The sequence below is a fragment of the Zeus faber genome, assembly GCF_960531495.2.
Source record: "Zeus faber genome assembly, chromosome: 2".
In the NCBI taxonomy this organism is placed as follows: domain Eukaryota; kingdom Metazoa; phylum Chordata; class Actinopteri; order Zeiformes; family Zeidae; genus Zeus; species Zeus faber.
Genome location: NC_137189.1, coordinates 39,841,257 through 39,856,901, shown reverse-complemented (window position 1 = coordinate 39,856,901; position 15,645 = coordinate 39,841,257). Strand labels below are relative to the sequence as shown.

The window sequence follows — 15,645 nt, the reverse complement described above, 5'->3', positions numbered from 1 at the left end:
GCGTCGTGACAAAACGTGAGAGCGTGTTAACGGACGCTCCTGCCCTTTAAGTTTCGCCAGAATTTCCTCCCTCGATTATCATCCCGAATTAGCTGTTGCCCGTTGGAGAAAGAGCGGTGCTGAAGCAGGACATTTTCCCTCTCACTCACCTCCATGTGGCTCTGCAACAATGCATTATGTAAAAAACTTGCCACGCTTTGTAATGAGTTGCCGAGACGACTGACAGGATGATAAAGTGTGCTCCTACCATGCATGTGGCGTGTAACAGCACGTGATAACGTGCCACACTTTGAAATAACCTCCCAAAATGTACTAAAGCTTTATGTGATAACACCCAGATTTGATATGAACTAACATAATAACTTGCGATAAACAGCCGGACCTCAATACGTTATGAGTCATGCCGCATTTTGCCGCATGACATAATGCCACGGTTACTATATATTGTGGAGGTTCCAACAAAGCGGTATTTCATCGAGACCTACATGAAGACAGCAGTTTCGGTGAGTTATTATGATTAATATTATTATTACTATGTGTTATTACATGATAAAGGCGAGAGTGTGTTCGATTTGGGTGAGTTATTCCAAAATGCGGCATCATTACATAACGCCTTATCACATGCGCTCTAGCCCCGCCTCCGCCCCGACCACAGCCCTGCGTCGGGACGCGCACCAAGACGAATTAGAGAGAGCGAGAGCGAGACAGACAGAGATAGAGGGAGAGATTGCAAGGTTGTAAAAGCTGAAGGAAGGAAGGAAGGATGGAGAAAATTCCAAAAGCAGTCAGCAGCCTGAGAGGTTCAGTGTGTGTGTGTGTGTGTGTGTGTGTGTGTGTGTGTGTGTGTGTGCGAGCGTGACCAATCTCAACTTGCATGTGTATTAACAGAAACGGCTCGTTTTTTTGTTTTTTTTTTCACAAAAGCGCATACAGATCGAGCCAAAGTCAGCGTTACGTTCTACAAGGGCGTAGCGGAGTCGGAAACGGACCCTGCGATGGAGGTGATAAACTCTCGGAGGGGAAAAAAAAAATAAAAAATGACATTCCCCCTGCGGCCCTTTTCCGGCGCGCTACGACCCGCCGTGACTCCCCGCATCCACCCGCGCTGCTTTGATCCCGCCGCGCGTCCACACCGTTGGCTGCTGGAGGCTGTTTGTATTGAACTGAGGTGTTGCAGAGATTACAATTGTTATGGAGGCTGCAAAGGAGGGGAGGGGGGTTGGGGTACGGTATGTGGCTCACCCAGTGGTTTGGGAAGGTACTGCAAGTTCCCAAAGAGAATAACCCCACCCTTTCCTCCGTCACACATGCGAAGGCCTCGAAAAAGAAACTCATGATGAAGCCCCAGATCATCAGACTATTGATTCTATAATATATTGAAATCTGAATGTGACGGACTTGCATTGTAAAGACATTTTCAAATGTTTTACACATTGGGTAACTTTTGTGTATTCTATGTTGATATCAGGTATTATGTATCTCTTGTATGGTATAGTCATACAAATGACCATAATTAATTCAATCAAACAATTGTGAGATTAAAGTTCAGACTGCAGTACTTACACCCAAGTTGGGTGAACAGTTTGGGATTTACAGCCCATTCGCACACCTGCCCTGTTTTTTTGGGGTTTGGCGTGTGTTGTTTCATAGTGACTTCACGCTTAAGTTGCCAACGAGAGATATTAAGATTATTCCGGGTGGGAAATGTATCCGTTGAACCCAAGAACTGTCATTGCCACTAAGGCAGACCGTACGGATCAGGAATCTGCAAATAACCGGAATCACGGACGAAAAATACCACAAGGTGTGCCACAATCAACTGTTTGGCAAATTATTAGTCGGCCACCGGTAGACCCCCTGAAATGGATGGCAGAAAAAAAAAATACTTAAAACGGTGAAGAAAGACCCCTTTTGCAATTGTGAGGCGGTCGAGAACGCTCTTCGGGATGTAGGCGCGGATGCCTTGATGACGCTACCATCGAGAGAAGGCTTCACCGGCAGAACCTCGGAGGGTTCAAACCCGTGGTACAGCAAGCCTCAAGAACAGCAAGACCCGACTGCAGCTGGCGGACTGCAGCTGGCGGACTGCAGCTGGCGAGGCAGAGCATCACCAGGGAAGACGTGTCTCGGCAAAGGATTTGCAGCCACATATTAATTATGGCAACTTTATTTGGGTTAATGTTAACTTCAAACCATTGACCCCCCTAAAATAGAGGGGACTATGCATAAAAAAGGGCTATGAATCTCAAACGGTCCATCCCGGACGGATAGTAATAATAGCCTCAAAAGCTTGGAGTGTGAATTTTAATCTTATAGTCATTCTTTCATTTCAAATCCATTGTGCGAGAGGGCGAGAGGTGTTCAACCATCCAATTGCTTACGGCCAGCGCTGCAGATACAAAAAAAACCCACAAGTACAAAAGTTAATGGCATCAAAAGATAAAGGGTTTTCGGGGTTTCTTCTGTGCTGTGGCATCCGTTCCCCCGTGAGGGGAATGCAAACGTTCTCTATTATGACGGTAACGCGCGCTTCAAATATGTTATTTTTCATCCGACGGTGGTGCCGCGCCGCCTGGCGAAGCTATCAGCGTCATTTTGAGCGCTCCATTGTGGGGGCCGAGGAGGAAGACGGGGGAACGCCAAGCAGCGGCCCTCCTAGCAGATCTAATGCGCCGCGGCCGACCGGCAGAGGAACCAGATAAGGGAACGCTACCGAAGAATGGAGACGATAGCGCAGAGTAGCGAAGATGCCGGAGGAGGAGGAGGAGGAGGAGGAGGAGGGAAGGGGAACGGAATGACGTTGCTGAGGTGGCCCTGTCTGCTTTGAGAGGAGAAGATTTGGAGACACCAACTACACCAGAACATGAAAATGAAACAGCGATTCCCGTTATATTTTTTGGGAAAAAAAAATCCCAAAAAATCAAGAGGTTTGAAATTTTTCAGCATTTCTATAAATTGTATTTCCATTTTGCTTATTCAGTGTGTGTATGTTGCCACAAATGTAATGTTCATTGTTATTGTTTAGGTTCAGTGTATTTCTCTCTCTAATTTCTCTACCTTCTGGTCAATCTTTAGGTTTATTGTCTGTTGATATTTTATTTATTATTATTAATTTTTATACGTATTACTTTATCGGTATTGCCAAATTTTTATCCATCCATCCATCCATACATCCATCTATGTAATGCATTTGGAGTTATCTATGATATCATAAAAGTAGCCAAATTTAAAAGTTTCATAATATGCATTCACTGTCAGTTCTTAAAGCACAGGAAGAAAGATCCCTCATTCTTACCGAGCCTCAATCCGCTGTTCATTGGGCAAAACTGTGAATCGTCAGCCGCGCATTTAGCGTTGCTGGCTCCGAAATAGCAATAAAAAAAATAAAATAAAATAAAAAAAAAGGGAAAGAACCCCCCTCCGCCCCGTGTCAGGTAGAACCAGAGCGGGCGGGCGGAGCGCCGATCAGAGGGAGGTCTCCCTTTCATTTCACTTGACGTGACCCGCCTTGGTGGAGACCCGCTTTCAACATTCTGACAGCAGTCAGGAGAGGACCCCCCCCCGACCCCCACCTCCACCGCCTTTCATGCTCCAGTCGAGACAAGGGAGTCGTTCTCTTCTTTCCGCTCTCCTCCTTTCCAAAAAGTCGCTCACGTTCACCCCGAGCGAACAGGATGATGTCTCCTTAAATCCCTGCCCTGGAGCGCCCGAAGCCTTTTCAGCCTCTCGCACGCGCTTCCTCTTTCAACGCCGCGACGACAGGAGCCGCGTGGAGAAGCCCGGGCGCCCCGATCCACGTGACGCCGACTTTATTTATTTATTTTTTTTGTAACTTTTTGAGATTCGCGACGAGAGTTGTCGGGGGAAACTTCCTAGGAAGGAGATGGTTATTCGCGATCGTGGCTTCCGTTTGTTTATTTTAAAATCCGCCGCCCCACGCGCGACTTCCGTTAAAAGAAAAGCCCGTTTGCCGGAAAACCATATATATTTTTTTTGAACATGGTCGGGAGTCGACCTGAGTGATTTGGCCTCTTCTACGTGAGTGATTGGAATCGTTGAGGGGCCATCAAGGTCCTGATTGCGCCGCTGCTAGTTTAGGTTGAAAGAAACACAGCGGTTCTCCTTTAAGACTGGCACACCGCATTCCCCTCCCCTTTCTCTGTCCGCAACTTACTTCACCGCGTACCTGTACATAGATGTGACAGATAGTATAATGAAGTAACATCACAAACCAAGCTCCCCATCCTTGTCACCCCATCGAGAACAAAAGACCCCAGTGGAAAAACGGGGCCTTTTTGTGAAGCGGTGCCGCGTGTCCTGTTCCGGGAGGCGCAAATTACCACCTCAAACAGAATAAACTTGGCTCACCTCGAGGCGCCCGACAACGAATGTGCGGAAGCCCGTCCGATCCAATGGATCGCGGCACGCCGGGCCGTCTCCGATCGGCGCCCGAAATCCAACAAAGGCGTCGGAGCGACGGATGCTCCCATTAATAACTGATTATGTGCGCCGGTGCAGACGGGCCGGGGCGAAGCAATAAAGGAAACAATTACCCGAATAAGAACCGCTGAACCGGGAGGCGAGGGGAGGAAATATACGCGGCGAATGCTAATTGGTGAGGCAGGAATCAAAGCGGTATTACAAGCGTTCGATTCCGGATTAAAGCGAGGGGCAAAAACATTCCAAGGTACGAGACCCAGGGAAGCCGGAGAAGCTCCACTCAGAGAGACGTACTTGGCACCTAGTTTGCTCAAGGTCCCCGGAACTCGGCTCCGGACGCGGACAGAAACTGCCGAAACGGCGAACGCGACGTTCGGTGAGTTCTCGACGGGCTTCGCCCCCCCCCCCCCCCCCACGCCTGCTGAGAAACGGCTCCGTCTCCCGGGAGGGCAGCCGGCAAAAAACGCTGGGAGGGAAAAAAAACCCACGTTTTAATCATTTTTGAGGAAGAGCTGCCCTGGGCAAACACATCATCGTTCGTCAACTCCACGATGATATGTTTGCCCACGTTCTAAGGCCATGTGTCTTGCTGCACCGTGGTCAGTCATTCTTCGGTGCCTCTGTTTGGTTTGGCGTGTCTGGGTTCATTGTCATCGATCAATCGTCGCGCATGGGATGTTTGAAATAGTGTTTCCCAACCTTTTCTCTGCAGCTGCCCTTTTTTATTTATTTTTTATTTTTTTACCATGAATTAATCCCATGGCACACCGCTACCATGTTAACCACTGTCAGGAACATGTTTCACTTGCTTATTATGATGGCCTGCTAATGATGATGCAACCCAACTGTTGCGGGATTTGTGAGTGATGCATTTGAAGCGAACCAATCTTTGAAATGACTGAAAAAAAAAAAGTCCAATTCACAAACACCAGCGCTTACAGCAAAAACTTCATGGTTGTGTCTGCGCTGGCGTATCGTTGCTGCGATATTTTTTTGTTCATCGGACGTTGAGATGGGGCCGATAGCGGGAGCAATTGATGTGCAACACACAGCATGGCGCTGTCAGTGGACACAATCCAGCTCCCTGTTCAGATGCACAGGGAGCTACTGTTCTAGCTAAAACTGATGGGTTAGTACACCCGTGCAATTTTGATCTAACAGCCCCAGAGCTAGTTTCCATTATTTATGTGTTTTAAGTGGAATTTAAACCATTTTCACAGCACACCCCTGCTGTAAGACGGCATTTAAGCCATCACACTGCACTGTTACATGGACTGTTGCCGCATATAGTTCTAGAGAAGTTCTGGACTTTGGCTGGAAATGTCCTGGACCTCTGACTTTGTTTCAACTTGTGGATCTTTAAAAAAAAATGGACCTTTAATTAAAAAAAAAAAAAGTTGGAACTGGGACTGAAAAAGTTTCAGTTTCAAGTTCCAACTTCCAGGTTCATGTTGAATCTGTTTGCTATACTATTAAAATATACTGGCAAGTATTCAAGTTTGCAAGTTTTCACCGAAGAGCACCAAGGGCTATGTTTGTACCCTGCTGACTTTTGAAGAGATTTGGTGTGATTATTTTACAATTTACAGTTGTTTTTTTGGGGGTTTTTTCCAACTCGTAATAAAAATAAACAATACAGTCGACAGCTGCTGGCAAAGGAGACGTGCAACTACATAAAACATACAACCACAAAAAAATATCGCAGCAACGATACGCCAGCGCAGACACACCCATGAAGTTTTTGCTGTAAGCGCTGGTGTTTGTGAATTGGACTTTTTTTTTTTCAGTAATTTCAAAGATTGGTTCGCTTCAAATGCATCACTCACAAATCCCACAACAGTTGGGTTGCATCATCATTAGCAGGCCATCATAATAAGCAAGTGAAACCTGTTACATGGACTGTTGCCGCATATAGTTCTAGAGAAGTTCTGGACTTTGGCTGGAAATGTCCTGGACCTCTGACTTTGTTTCAACTTGTGGATCTTTAAAAAAAAATGGACCTTTAATTAAAAAAAAAAAAAAAAAGTTGGAACTGGGACTGAAAAAGTTTCAGTTTCAAGTTCCAACTTCCAGGTTCATGTTGAATCTGTTTGCTATACTATTAAAATATACTGGCAAGTATTCAAGTTTGCAAGTTTTCACCGAAGAGCACCAAGGGCTATGTTTGTACCCTGCTGACTTTTGAAGAGATTTGGTGTGATTATTTTACAATTTACAGTTGTTTTTTTGTTTTTTTTTTCCAACTCGTAATAAAAATAAACAATACAGTCGACAGCTGCTGGCAAAGGAGACGCGCAACTACAAGGCGGCGTGCATCACAAAATCCTGAATGACTACCTCGACAAAACAGCTGCTGACAGCTCACCGAAACTGGTGAAAGGTATTTGAATATTACTGAAAGACATTTCTATTCGATTTAACATTTGGGAGAGAAATACAGCCTTATTTTCGGAATGACAGCCATGTTTTGGAGGTTCACGTTTGCGACGCCCTGAAAATATCATCAAGTCCAAAAAAAACAAGCAAAAAATGTACCTCCAACTCCCATTTTCCTCTTTGGGAAAACTCTGGTATTTTTATTTGTTGATCATTGGGAGCCGAGTGATTGACATCAGAATCTTTTAAATTGATCCAGATTTGAGGGAATAGCTTCAGCCGCCCGCCGCCCCATGGTGCAATCGTGGTCGGCATTGACTTATCCTTTGAGTTGTGACTGAACGCAAAATGCAATCCACAACAAAGAGAAGCGGTGGTTAAGTGGATACTACGAAGACACAAGGGTGAGAATAAACTATTTTTAGTAAAAGGTGGAGAAAGGAGGAGGAACAGAAATAGCCAGTGAAATTAAGAAAAGGGAGACAGAGACTGAGTGAGACGGAATGATGTGCTGCTTTCTGTTTCCCCGGCTTCCTTTGTTTATTCCTCAGCGCTGTTCGCAAGTGAGGGGTCTCTGACTAATTAAAGGTTAGGGCATGAAGTGAACTTGCATTTCCCTCTTCAATCCCCCCCTAAAAAAGGAAATGAAATATGAAAAACAAACAGTGCAGGGCAGTTTACTTATCTTTATCCAATGCTATGCAATATATTTTTCAATTTTATCTCTGTTTTATATCATGTGTTGCCTGTCTATTTTTCTCCATTACTAATTCTTATTTTTTCAATAACGATAAGCTTTCTGTTATTACCGCAACAACAGTGTAAATATTCTTACCGTGCTATCAGAATATATACAATATACACGGTAAGAAAGGCGTCAGAACACACAGCGCATCGCAGCCTGCGTCGTATGGGTCGGAGTGCTGACCCCTGTCCAGCGCTGAAAGCACCTACAATCCTACCACCTACAAAACCCGCGTCGGCGTCAGAACCGGGCCATGGATCAATGTTAGAAGGCAGCCTGGTCTGACCAATCGTGTTTTCTTCGACATCATGTGGACGGGCGGGGTTAGGGTCCGATCGAGCATCTCTGGGATGTGCTGGCACAACAAGCCCGAGCCATGGGGGCCCCAACTCGCAACTTCCAGGACTTAAAGGATCTGCTGCTAAGGTCTTGGTGCCAGACACCACAGGACACCTTCAGAGGTCTTGTGGAGTCCATGCCTCCACGGGTCAGAGCTGTTTCGGCGGCACGAGGGGGAGCTACACAATTTTAGTGTTTATTAGTGGTGGTTTATACTATTCAATCCAGTACGTCTTTGAGAATGCAGGGAAACCTACAGGTCCCACTTCCAAAAATGAATAAAATATATAAAAATGGGGGCGTGCTGTATGCTAATTAGAACTTGCAAGCGTACGGTTTAGAGGCTGTAGGCACTGACAAAAAGGCAGGTGGCTGAAGTGGAGGTGGCAGAGTTGGGTGACAAGGACGGACAGGATTAAGAACGAGTACATAAGAGGGGACGGCTCAGGTTGGACAGCTTGGTGGAAAAGCGAGAGAGGCCAGACTGAGATGGTTTGGACACGTGTGCAGGAGAGATGAGAGTTACATTGGGAGACGGATGCTGAGGATGGAGCTGCCAGGCAAGAGGAAAAGAGGAAGGCCAAAGAGAAGCTCTACGGATGTGGTGATGGAGGACGTGCAGGCGGTCGGCGTAAGGGAGGAAGATGCGCAGAACAGAAGGTGTTGGAGGCAGATGATCCGCTGTGGCGAACCCTAACGGGAGCAGCCCCGAGGAGAGGAAGAAGAAGAACTTGCGAGCATATGCCTATCAGTTTGGAACGGTCCAAATTGATCACCATGCGCCCGTGTTTAGAAACAAATGTGGCCAGTGTGCCTGCGCCACCAACCCGGCGCTGACGTCGCATACTGTATCCGGCTCCTTTGCGTAGAAAAGTCGGAACTTTTTCTCAGCACGTGTTCACGAACGAGGCCCGACGCCCCCGCTAGAGGCGCAGGCGTGACTCGCGACGGCGGCCCGCTGGGTCTGTTCATTGGAGATTTGAGTCTCAGCCCACCGCGCGGGACTGTTGCAGTCACGGAGGCGCGAACGAAACGACTCACGACGTCCGACGCCGTTTAAAAGATTTTGTTTGCGAGCGAAACAAATTGTCTTCGAGTCCCCAACACTGAAGGTCACCGCCCCTCTCTCTCGGGACACATTTTTCTCTCGCTCGCCCTTCTCTGCAAACTATTAGTTCCGAACTAATGGCTTCTCCTCCTCGAGATGGATGGGCTGGTGTTTTTTGTCCCTCACTTTCATACACACTTTTTTTTCTTAATTCTCTTCCTGCCGCTGGGTAAAAACAACCATTTTTTTTTCACAGTCCCTAAATCACGCCTGTGTCCGAATTGCCACGGGATACGCGTTCGCTCCCCTCGGGGGAAAAACAGCCAAGGACGGTTCTATTAAACACAGCGCATTTTCCCGCCTCCAAAAGCTGAAACATTACTGTTATTTAATGCCAAGGACTTGCCAGGTTCACTTAAGAATTAATCCTTTGGATAAATGAACTTTTCCTTCGCCGGCAAAGGTTGAACGCTCCGTCTCCATTTCATTTGTGCAGAGGACAAAGCTGCCGCTCGGAGAGAGAAATAAATAAAGAAAGAAAGAAGAGAAAGAAAGAAAAGAAAGAAAGAAAAGAAAGAAAGGAGCTGGATTCATACACAGTCCTGGTGATACATGTTCTGCACACTCTGGCCATCTCTGTCTCTGTCCCTTTCTCTCTCTCTTTTGTCCTTGTCTGTCTCTCATTATGTCTCTATCTCTGTGTCTCTGTCGCTCTCTCTCTCTCTCTCTCTCTTCGTGTCTCTCTCTCTTTGTCTCTATCCTTGTGTCTATCTCTCTCTCTCTCTCTCTTTGTGTGTCTCTCTCTCCCTCTCTCTTTGTGTCTCTATGTCTCTCTCTCTTTGTCTCTATCTTTATGTCTATCTCTCTCCCTCTCTCTTTGTGTCTCTCTGTCTCTCTCACTTTGTCTCTATGTCCCTATCTTTGTATCTCTCTCTCTCTCTCTGTTTTTTTTTAATGTTTTTTTTGGTTCCTTCGTGATCAAGTTGCTGCTGCTGCGACATGACTTACTGCAAATAAAGGAATCTTAAAAGTCAAAAGTCTCCCTCTCTCTCTGCCCTACCAATGGGAGGGTGGGTGCGAGTGTGTCCTTCGCTGACGGTCTCCCCGGCTGTGCAGTGGGAGGAGGAGCTGGACGGCCTCCGGACCTTTGCGACTCCCAAGCCGGGGGCGGGGGGGCGCCTACTCCACCTGTGTCAAGGTGGCGCACCTACGCTCTCTGGCAGGGGTGCGGGCTGTCGGGGTGGACCCAGTTCTTTGGCCCCGGAGCGTCCCCTACTGGCTGCTGGCGATCTCTGCACAAGGCCCCCTTCGACAAGCGGGTGGGCGACCTCCGGTGGAGGACGGTGCGTGGGGCGGTGGCCACACACAGGTATCTTGCTCACCTGGATCCCAGGGGGCAGGTTTGTTCTGTGCTGCAGGGGAGGCGGTTGGGGCTGCTGGAGCGGTGGGTTCAGGGTCTGGGGGTGAGCTTCCCTTTTAAGCTTTTTATCTTGGGTCCTGTTTACGCTGTGTCAAACAAATCCGTCCATGTCCTGGTGAACACTGTTTCGGGGGTGGCCAAACTGGCCGTTTGGAAGGGCGGAAAGAACGCCGTGAGGGGTCAGGGGTCAGTAGATCCGGCCCAGATGACCATTGGTCTACTCTCAGCCCGCCTCAGGATAGAGTTTGAGTTTTACCAACTGACTGGCACATTGGACACTTTCAGAAGTGTTTGGGGTGTTGGGGAGGTTGCTGTGCTCTGTCCAGGCTGACTCCCTCATTATTAACCTGTGATTTTCCTGTGGTAGCTGTGATCTTTTCTCTCTCTCTCTATCGCTCTCTCTCTGTCTTTCAATTCTACTGCACTGAATCGACATACACACTTTATTCACATGCACTTAAATGCACATATCTGTATATACAAATAGCCTATCCCATATACATAACTCTATTCCCTTCTTCTACCCCCGCTTTGTATGACCTTTTTGAGTCTTATTTAATGTTTATTTCATTTGTATTATTCGATTCACTAACTGCATTCGGTTTTAGGAATCAGTTTCAGATAGTTGCTAGGTAGGAATTAGGTTAGCTATTATGTTTGGTTTACTAACTATTGTGCATTATCTCCGGGTGCGTTGCAAAGACATTTCACTGCATATATGTATGAACGTATGTATATGTATGTGACAAATAAACCTCTTGACTCTCTTGAATTCTCTTTCTCTCTCTCTCTCTCTCTCTCTCACCCTCTCCCTCTCACCATGTTTAGCCAGCTGGATGTTGGCCTGCCTCCGCCCGTTGCCGTTCTCCACGTAGCAGGAGTAGTTTCCCAGGTCGCTCTCCTCCAGGGAGTCGATGGTGAGGGAGATGGAGACCTCCTGCTCCCCCAGGTGCTCCCGGATCGTCCTGAGGAGGAACACGGACAGACACGCACGACACTTAATGGTTCGTAAGAAAAAATTCACTCCAGTTTTACCCTCCCACATCTGACATCAGCAAAGTCAGACGTAGCTTTGCCCGAAATGCGGCGTGGATTTTGACCCCGAACGCAGATTCGTCCCCCATTGGATTTGTGAATTTGACCTCCATTACTTGCGTTTGCAGTCAGAGCTCTCTTTGCGAAAATCTGAGCTATCCCTTTAAGCGGTCTGTCGCTGCTCCGCGCGTCGACGCCGCTGAGCTCCGTTCCAACCCCAGCTGCTGCTTCGACAACCAACCCCCCCCCCAGTTACGTAAAAGGAAGCCTTCGCCGGCAGGATTAAGGCTGAGTGTGCTGCAGCGCCAGCGCCGGCGGAGCGTGGGCACAATCTCCAAGGTGATCATTGCAGGCAAAGCATCCACGGCGACCGACTCTCGTCGCAGCCAGAGCACATTGCAAAAAAAAAGCGATATATTCCACAGTACGTTATATCCTGAGGTGGACGCCGTCGCTGTATCATGTCGCTGTGATTTTTCTTCCGCTTTTAATTCAGCCCTTCTACCCCGAGCAGATCTACAGATTTCACACATATTTATGCAAACTCGCACAATTGCATAGTTTTTGTCAGAATGGGAATTGTTGTCACAGAGGTTTGTTGTACATGTTTTACTGTCTATGAATTATTTTAGGTTTGTTGTATGTTGTATTTTTTTTTTCGAGTTTTTTGTAAATTTTTTGGTGTTTGCGTATTGCCAAAAGCAATAGAAACGATTATAAGTGTATTGTGTATATTGTCATTTTTTAAAAATGGTTTTGAAGTACTTTATTAACTCTTAACCCTTGAGCTCCCGATGGTGGGGGGGGGGGGGGGGGGGGTTGGACACATCACACGGACAGTACATTCCATTACTCAACAACCGACTGCCATGCCAACAAGGATAAGGATAACAAAGAGGAATACTAAGGATGAGTGATCTCAGGAAGCTCCTCTCTGCTGACTCCAACAGCGTTGAAAGCAGAAATGGCTTATGGACACTTTGCATATCCTAAGAGTAATACAGTATCTGGCTATGCACGCAGGTTTAATTCTCCGGTACATGGATCGGATACACCGAACTTAACGTGAGATCCGGTTTTGTATTTACTTTTTTTAGTTTTTCTTTATTATGTACTAACTTACTTGTGATTCATCGATAGGAGCAATCAGTCATCAGTCATTTCTGAATAACGACCGCTGATCTGTAAATAATGACCCCTGCCACGGGCAACTTCCTCTGCACCTGGTTTCACATCACTCATTTTGCGCCGCCTCGTGACGACACGTTGGAACTGCAATGGAGAATGAATGAATCTATATGAAAACACCCTATTCACAGCATGATTCATTTCCCAATCAATGCAAATGTCCAATTTAACGTGAATAATACTTTTTTTTTGTTTCGTGTAAAACGTCAGGAAAACAAATAAATAAATAAATGCGTCTACAATAAAAACAATGTTTTCATTGGTTTTGTTTGGAGAAACGCACTGTCGATCGCACGCCGCAGCTTACAGTTGATGCGCCGCATACTTTTATTTCTTTTTTTTAGAAAGAAACACACAACGTCATTATTTCTCAAATACTTCGATTTCCATCGCCTGCAGTTAGTATTAATTCCCCTTTCTTTCAAAATATTTGTTTGTTGAGTTACTCAGACGGGCGGGTGGTTCTAATTGTGTACGTACGAAGGGATCAAAAATGTGAACGGGGTGTTTTGTTCCCCACAAAAAAAAAACCAGCTGAGTTGTGTTAGCGTTGTACCAATATATTTAAATCGATGTCATCACATAAACATATATGCACGCACATCACGAGGAACACAACCTCATATATCCTCAGTCACATATCTTTATTATTATTTATTTTCCCATGGTTTTCCGAACCGTAGAAATGGGAGTACAGTCTGTGTGCTGCCCTCCTCCCCATGCAGCCGCAAGAGCAAGAACACACCTCACGGTCCCAGGCGAGTCAAGACTTTACCTTGTCTTGAACACGTATAAATCTGTGATGCCAAACCGACCACACATCCTCTGGCTCCCTGAAAACAAACTGTTCGACTCGGAGAGCTGCTCAAGAGCACATCTCTGAACCGACCCTTGTACGAGTAAAAAACAGAGTTTGTCTGCCTCTTTATTTAAAAACCACCGACTGAAAAACTGCAGATTGAAGCGACCCTTTAATTTCTGTAAGAGTGTGTGTGTCAGAAGGCCCAAATGTATGCGCCCCAGCACTGAAGAAGTGAGTTTTGCATCATAGGTCCCCTTTAAAATAACCTATCAACATTCTTGCACTTGTTCCAGTCGATCTTCTCCCATTCGTCTGCCAAAATCGGGAGGTCGGACAAATACATCTCTACTGTTATACCGAGCAAATATGACAAGAGGCGTTTCTGGAAAGGTCAAAACCAGAAGTTGGAGCTTACCCAATTTCTTGGAAAAATTTGCCAGCAAATACTGAATATACTTAATGCCCTGACTGGACGACTATGTTTTTCGGTCACTTGGTCACGCATGGAGCTGCAGGCCAGCCTCGTGACTTCCCCTATCCTTCTTCTTACCCCTCCATTACATCTGAACTCAGTCCCCCACTTTGCAAACCCAAATATATATAAAAAACTCTGAGAATCGCCCCAATGTCCAACCACTCAGGCCTACACAGTGTGCCGTAGAACACTTGACCGTATGGTTGACATTTTGGGTGTGACACAATCAGAGGAGAGTTGACACAGTCATGAAGAGAATGCAGTTGCGTTTGGCCTGCTGTCTTATTCTTTTCTAACTGGAAATCAGCAACGCACCTTTCATTTATACAACGGGCCAGAGAGATGACGACGTCTCTGAAATGAGATGAGCAAAAGTGTAAAGAGGAAAAAAAGTTTGTAATATGACTCAATTAATGTGTGCACATAGTTTTTGTTCAGCCTTTCTCTTGATATTTTATATAATATATGTATATATACAGTACACTATATATATTGCAAATTATTATGCAAATTGGATGTAAGTGTCCTAAACATTTAGTGTTTTGTTTTTCAATTAAACTCATGGATGGTATTGTGTTTCAGGGCTCTTTGGATCACTGAAATCAATCTCAGACACCTGTGATAATTAGTTTTCCAGGTGAGCCCAATTAAAGGAAAACTACTTAAGAAGGACGCTCCACATTATGAAGCAGGCCACAGGTTTCAAGCAATATGGGAAAGAAAAACGATCTCTCTGCTGCAGAAAAGCATCAAATAGTGCAATGCCTTGGACAAGGTATGAAAACATTAGATATTTCAGGAAAACTTAACTTAAGTGTGATCATTGTACTGTCAAGAGATTTGTGGCTGATTCAGAGCACAGACGGTTGGTGCAGATAAAGGCAGAATGAGGAAGGTTTCTGCCAGACAAATTCATGGGATTAAGAGAGCAGCTGCTAAAATGCCGTTACAAAGCAGCAAACAGGTATTTGAAGCTGCTGGTGCCTCTGGAGTCCCACCAACCTCAAGGTGTAGGATCCTCCAGAGGCTGCAGTTGTTCATAAACCTACTATTGGGCCACCCCTAAGCAATGCTCACAAGCTGAAACGGTTGCAGTGGGCCCAGAAATACATGAAGGCTCATTTTCAAACAGTCTTGTTTACTGCTGAGTGCTGTGCAACCCTGGATGGTGCAGATGGATGGAGTAGTGGATGGTTGGTGGATGGCCACCATGTCCCAACAAGGCTACGACGTCAGCAAGGAGACGGTGGACTCCTGTTTTGGGCCGGAATCATGGGGGGTGAGCTGGTGGGTCCCTGAAGGTGTGAAAATGACCTCTGCAAAGTATATAGAGTTTCTGACTGACTACTTTCTTCCATGGTACAAAAAGAAGAACCGTGCCTTCCGTATTAAAATCATATTCATGCATGACAATGCACCATCTCATGCTGCAAAGAATACCTCTGTGTCATTGGCTGCTATGGGCATAAAAGAACCTTTGGAGCATCCTCAAGCAAAAGATCTATGAGGGTGGGAGGCAGTTGGCATCAAAACAGCAGCTCTGGGAGGCTTTTCTGACATCCTGCAAAGAAGTTCAAGCAGAAACTCTCCATAAACTCACAAGTTCAATGGATGCAAGAATTGTGAAGGTGATATCAATGAAGGGTCCTATGTCAACATGTAACTTGGCCTGTGAAGATGTTTATGATTGAAATAGCTTTTGAATTCAGTAAATATGAGCTCCTAATGCTGCAAATTCAACAAATGACCATTTTCAGTTCTTTACAACATATAAAAT

The 15,645-nt window shown here is 46.0% G+C and overlaps 1 protein-coding gene across 1 annotated transcript in view; it reads right to left on the bottom strand.

Moving 5' to 3' along the window:
- Positions 1–15,645, bottom strand: part of LOC307244801 (interleukin-1 receptor accessory protein-like 1) — a gene marked incomplete at both ends in the record, with an annotated part of 266,700 nt that overhangs the window by 22,569 nt on the left and 228,486 nt on the right. The window contains one exon of the mRNA XM_080020106.1: positions 11,188–11,333. Coding sequence (XP_079876232.1) covers positions 11,188–11,333 — 146 coding nt within the window. The remainder of the gene's footprint in view (positions 1–11,187; positions 11,334–15,645) is intronic.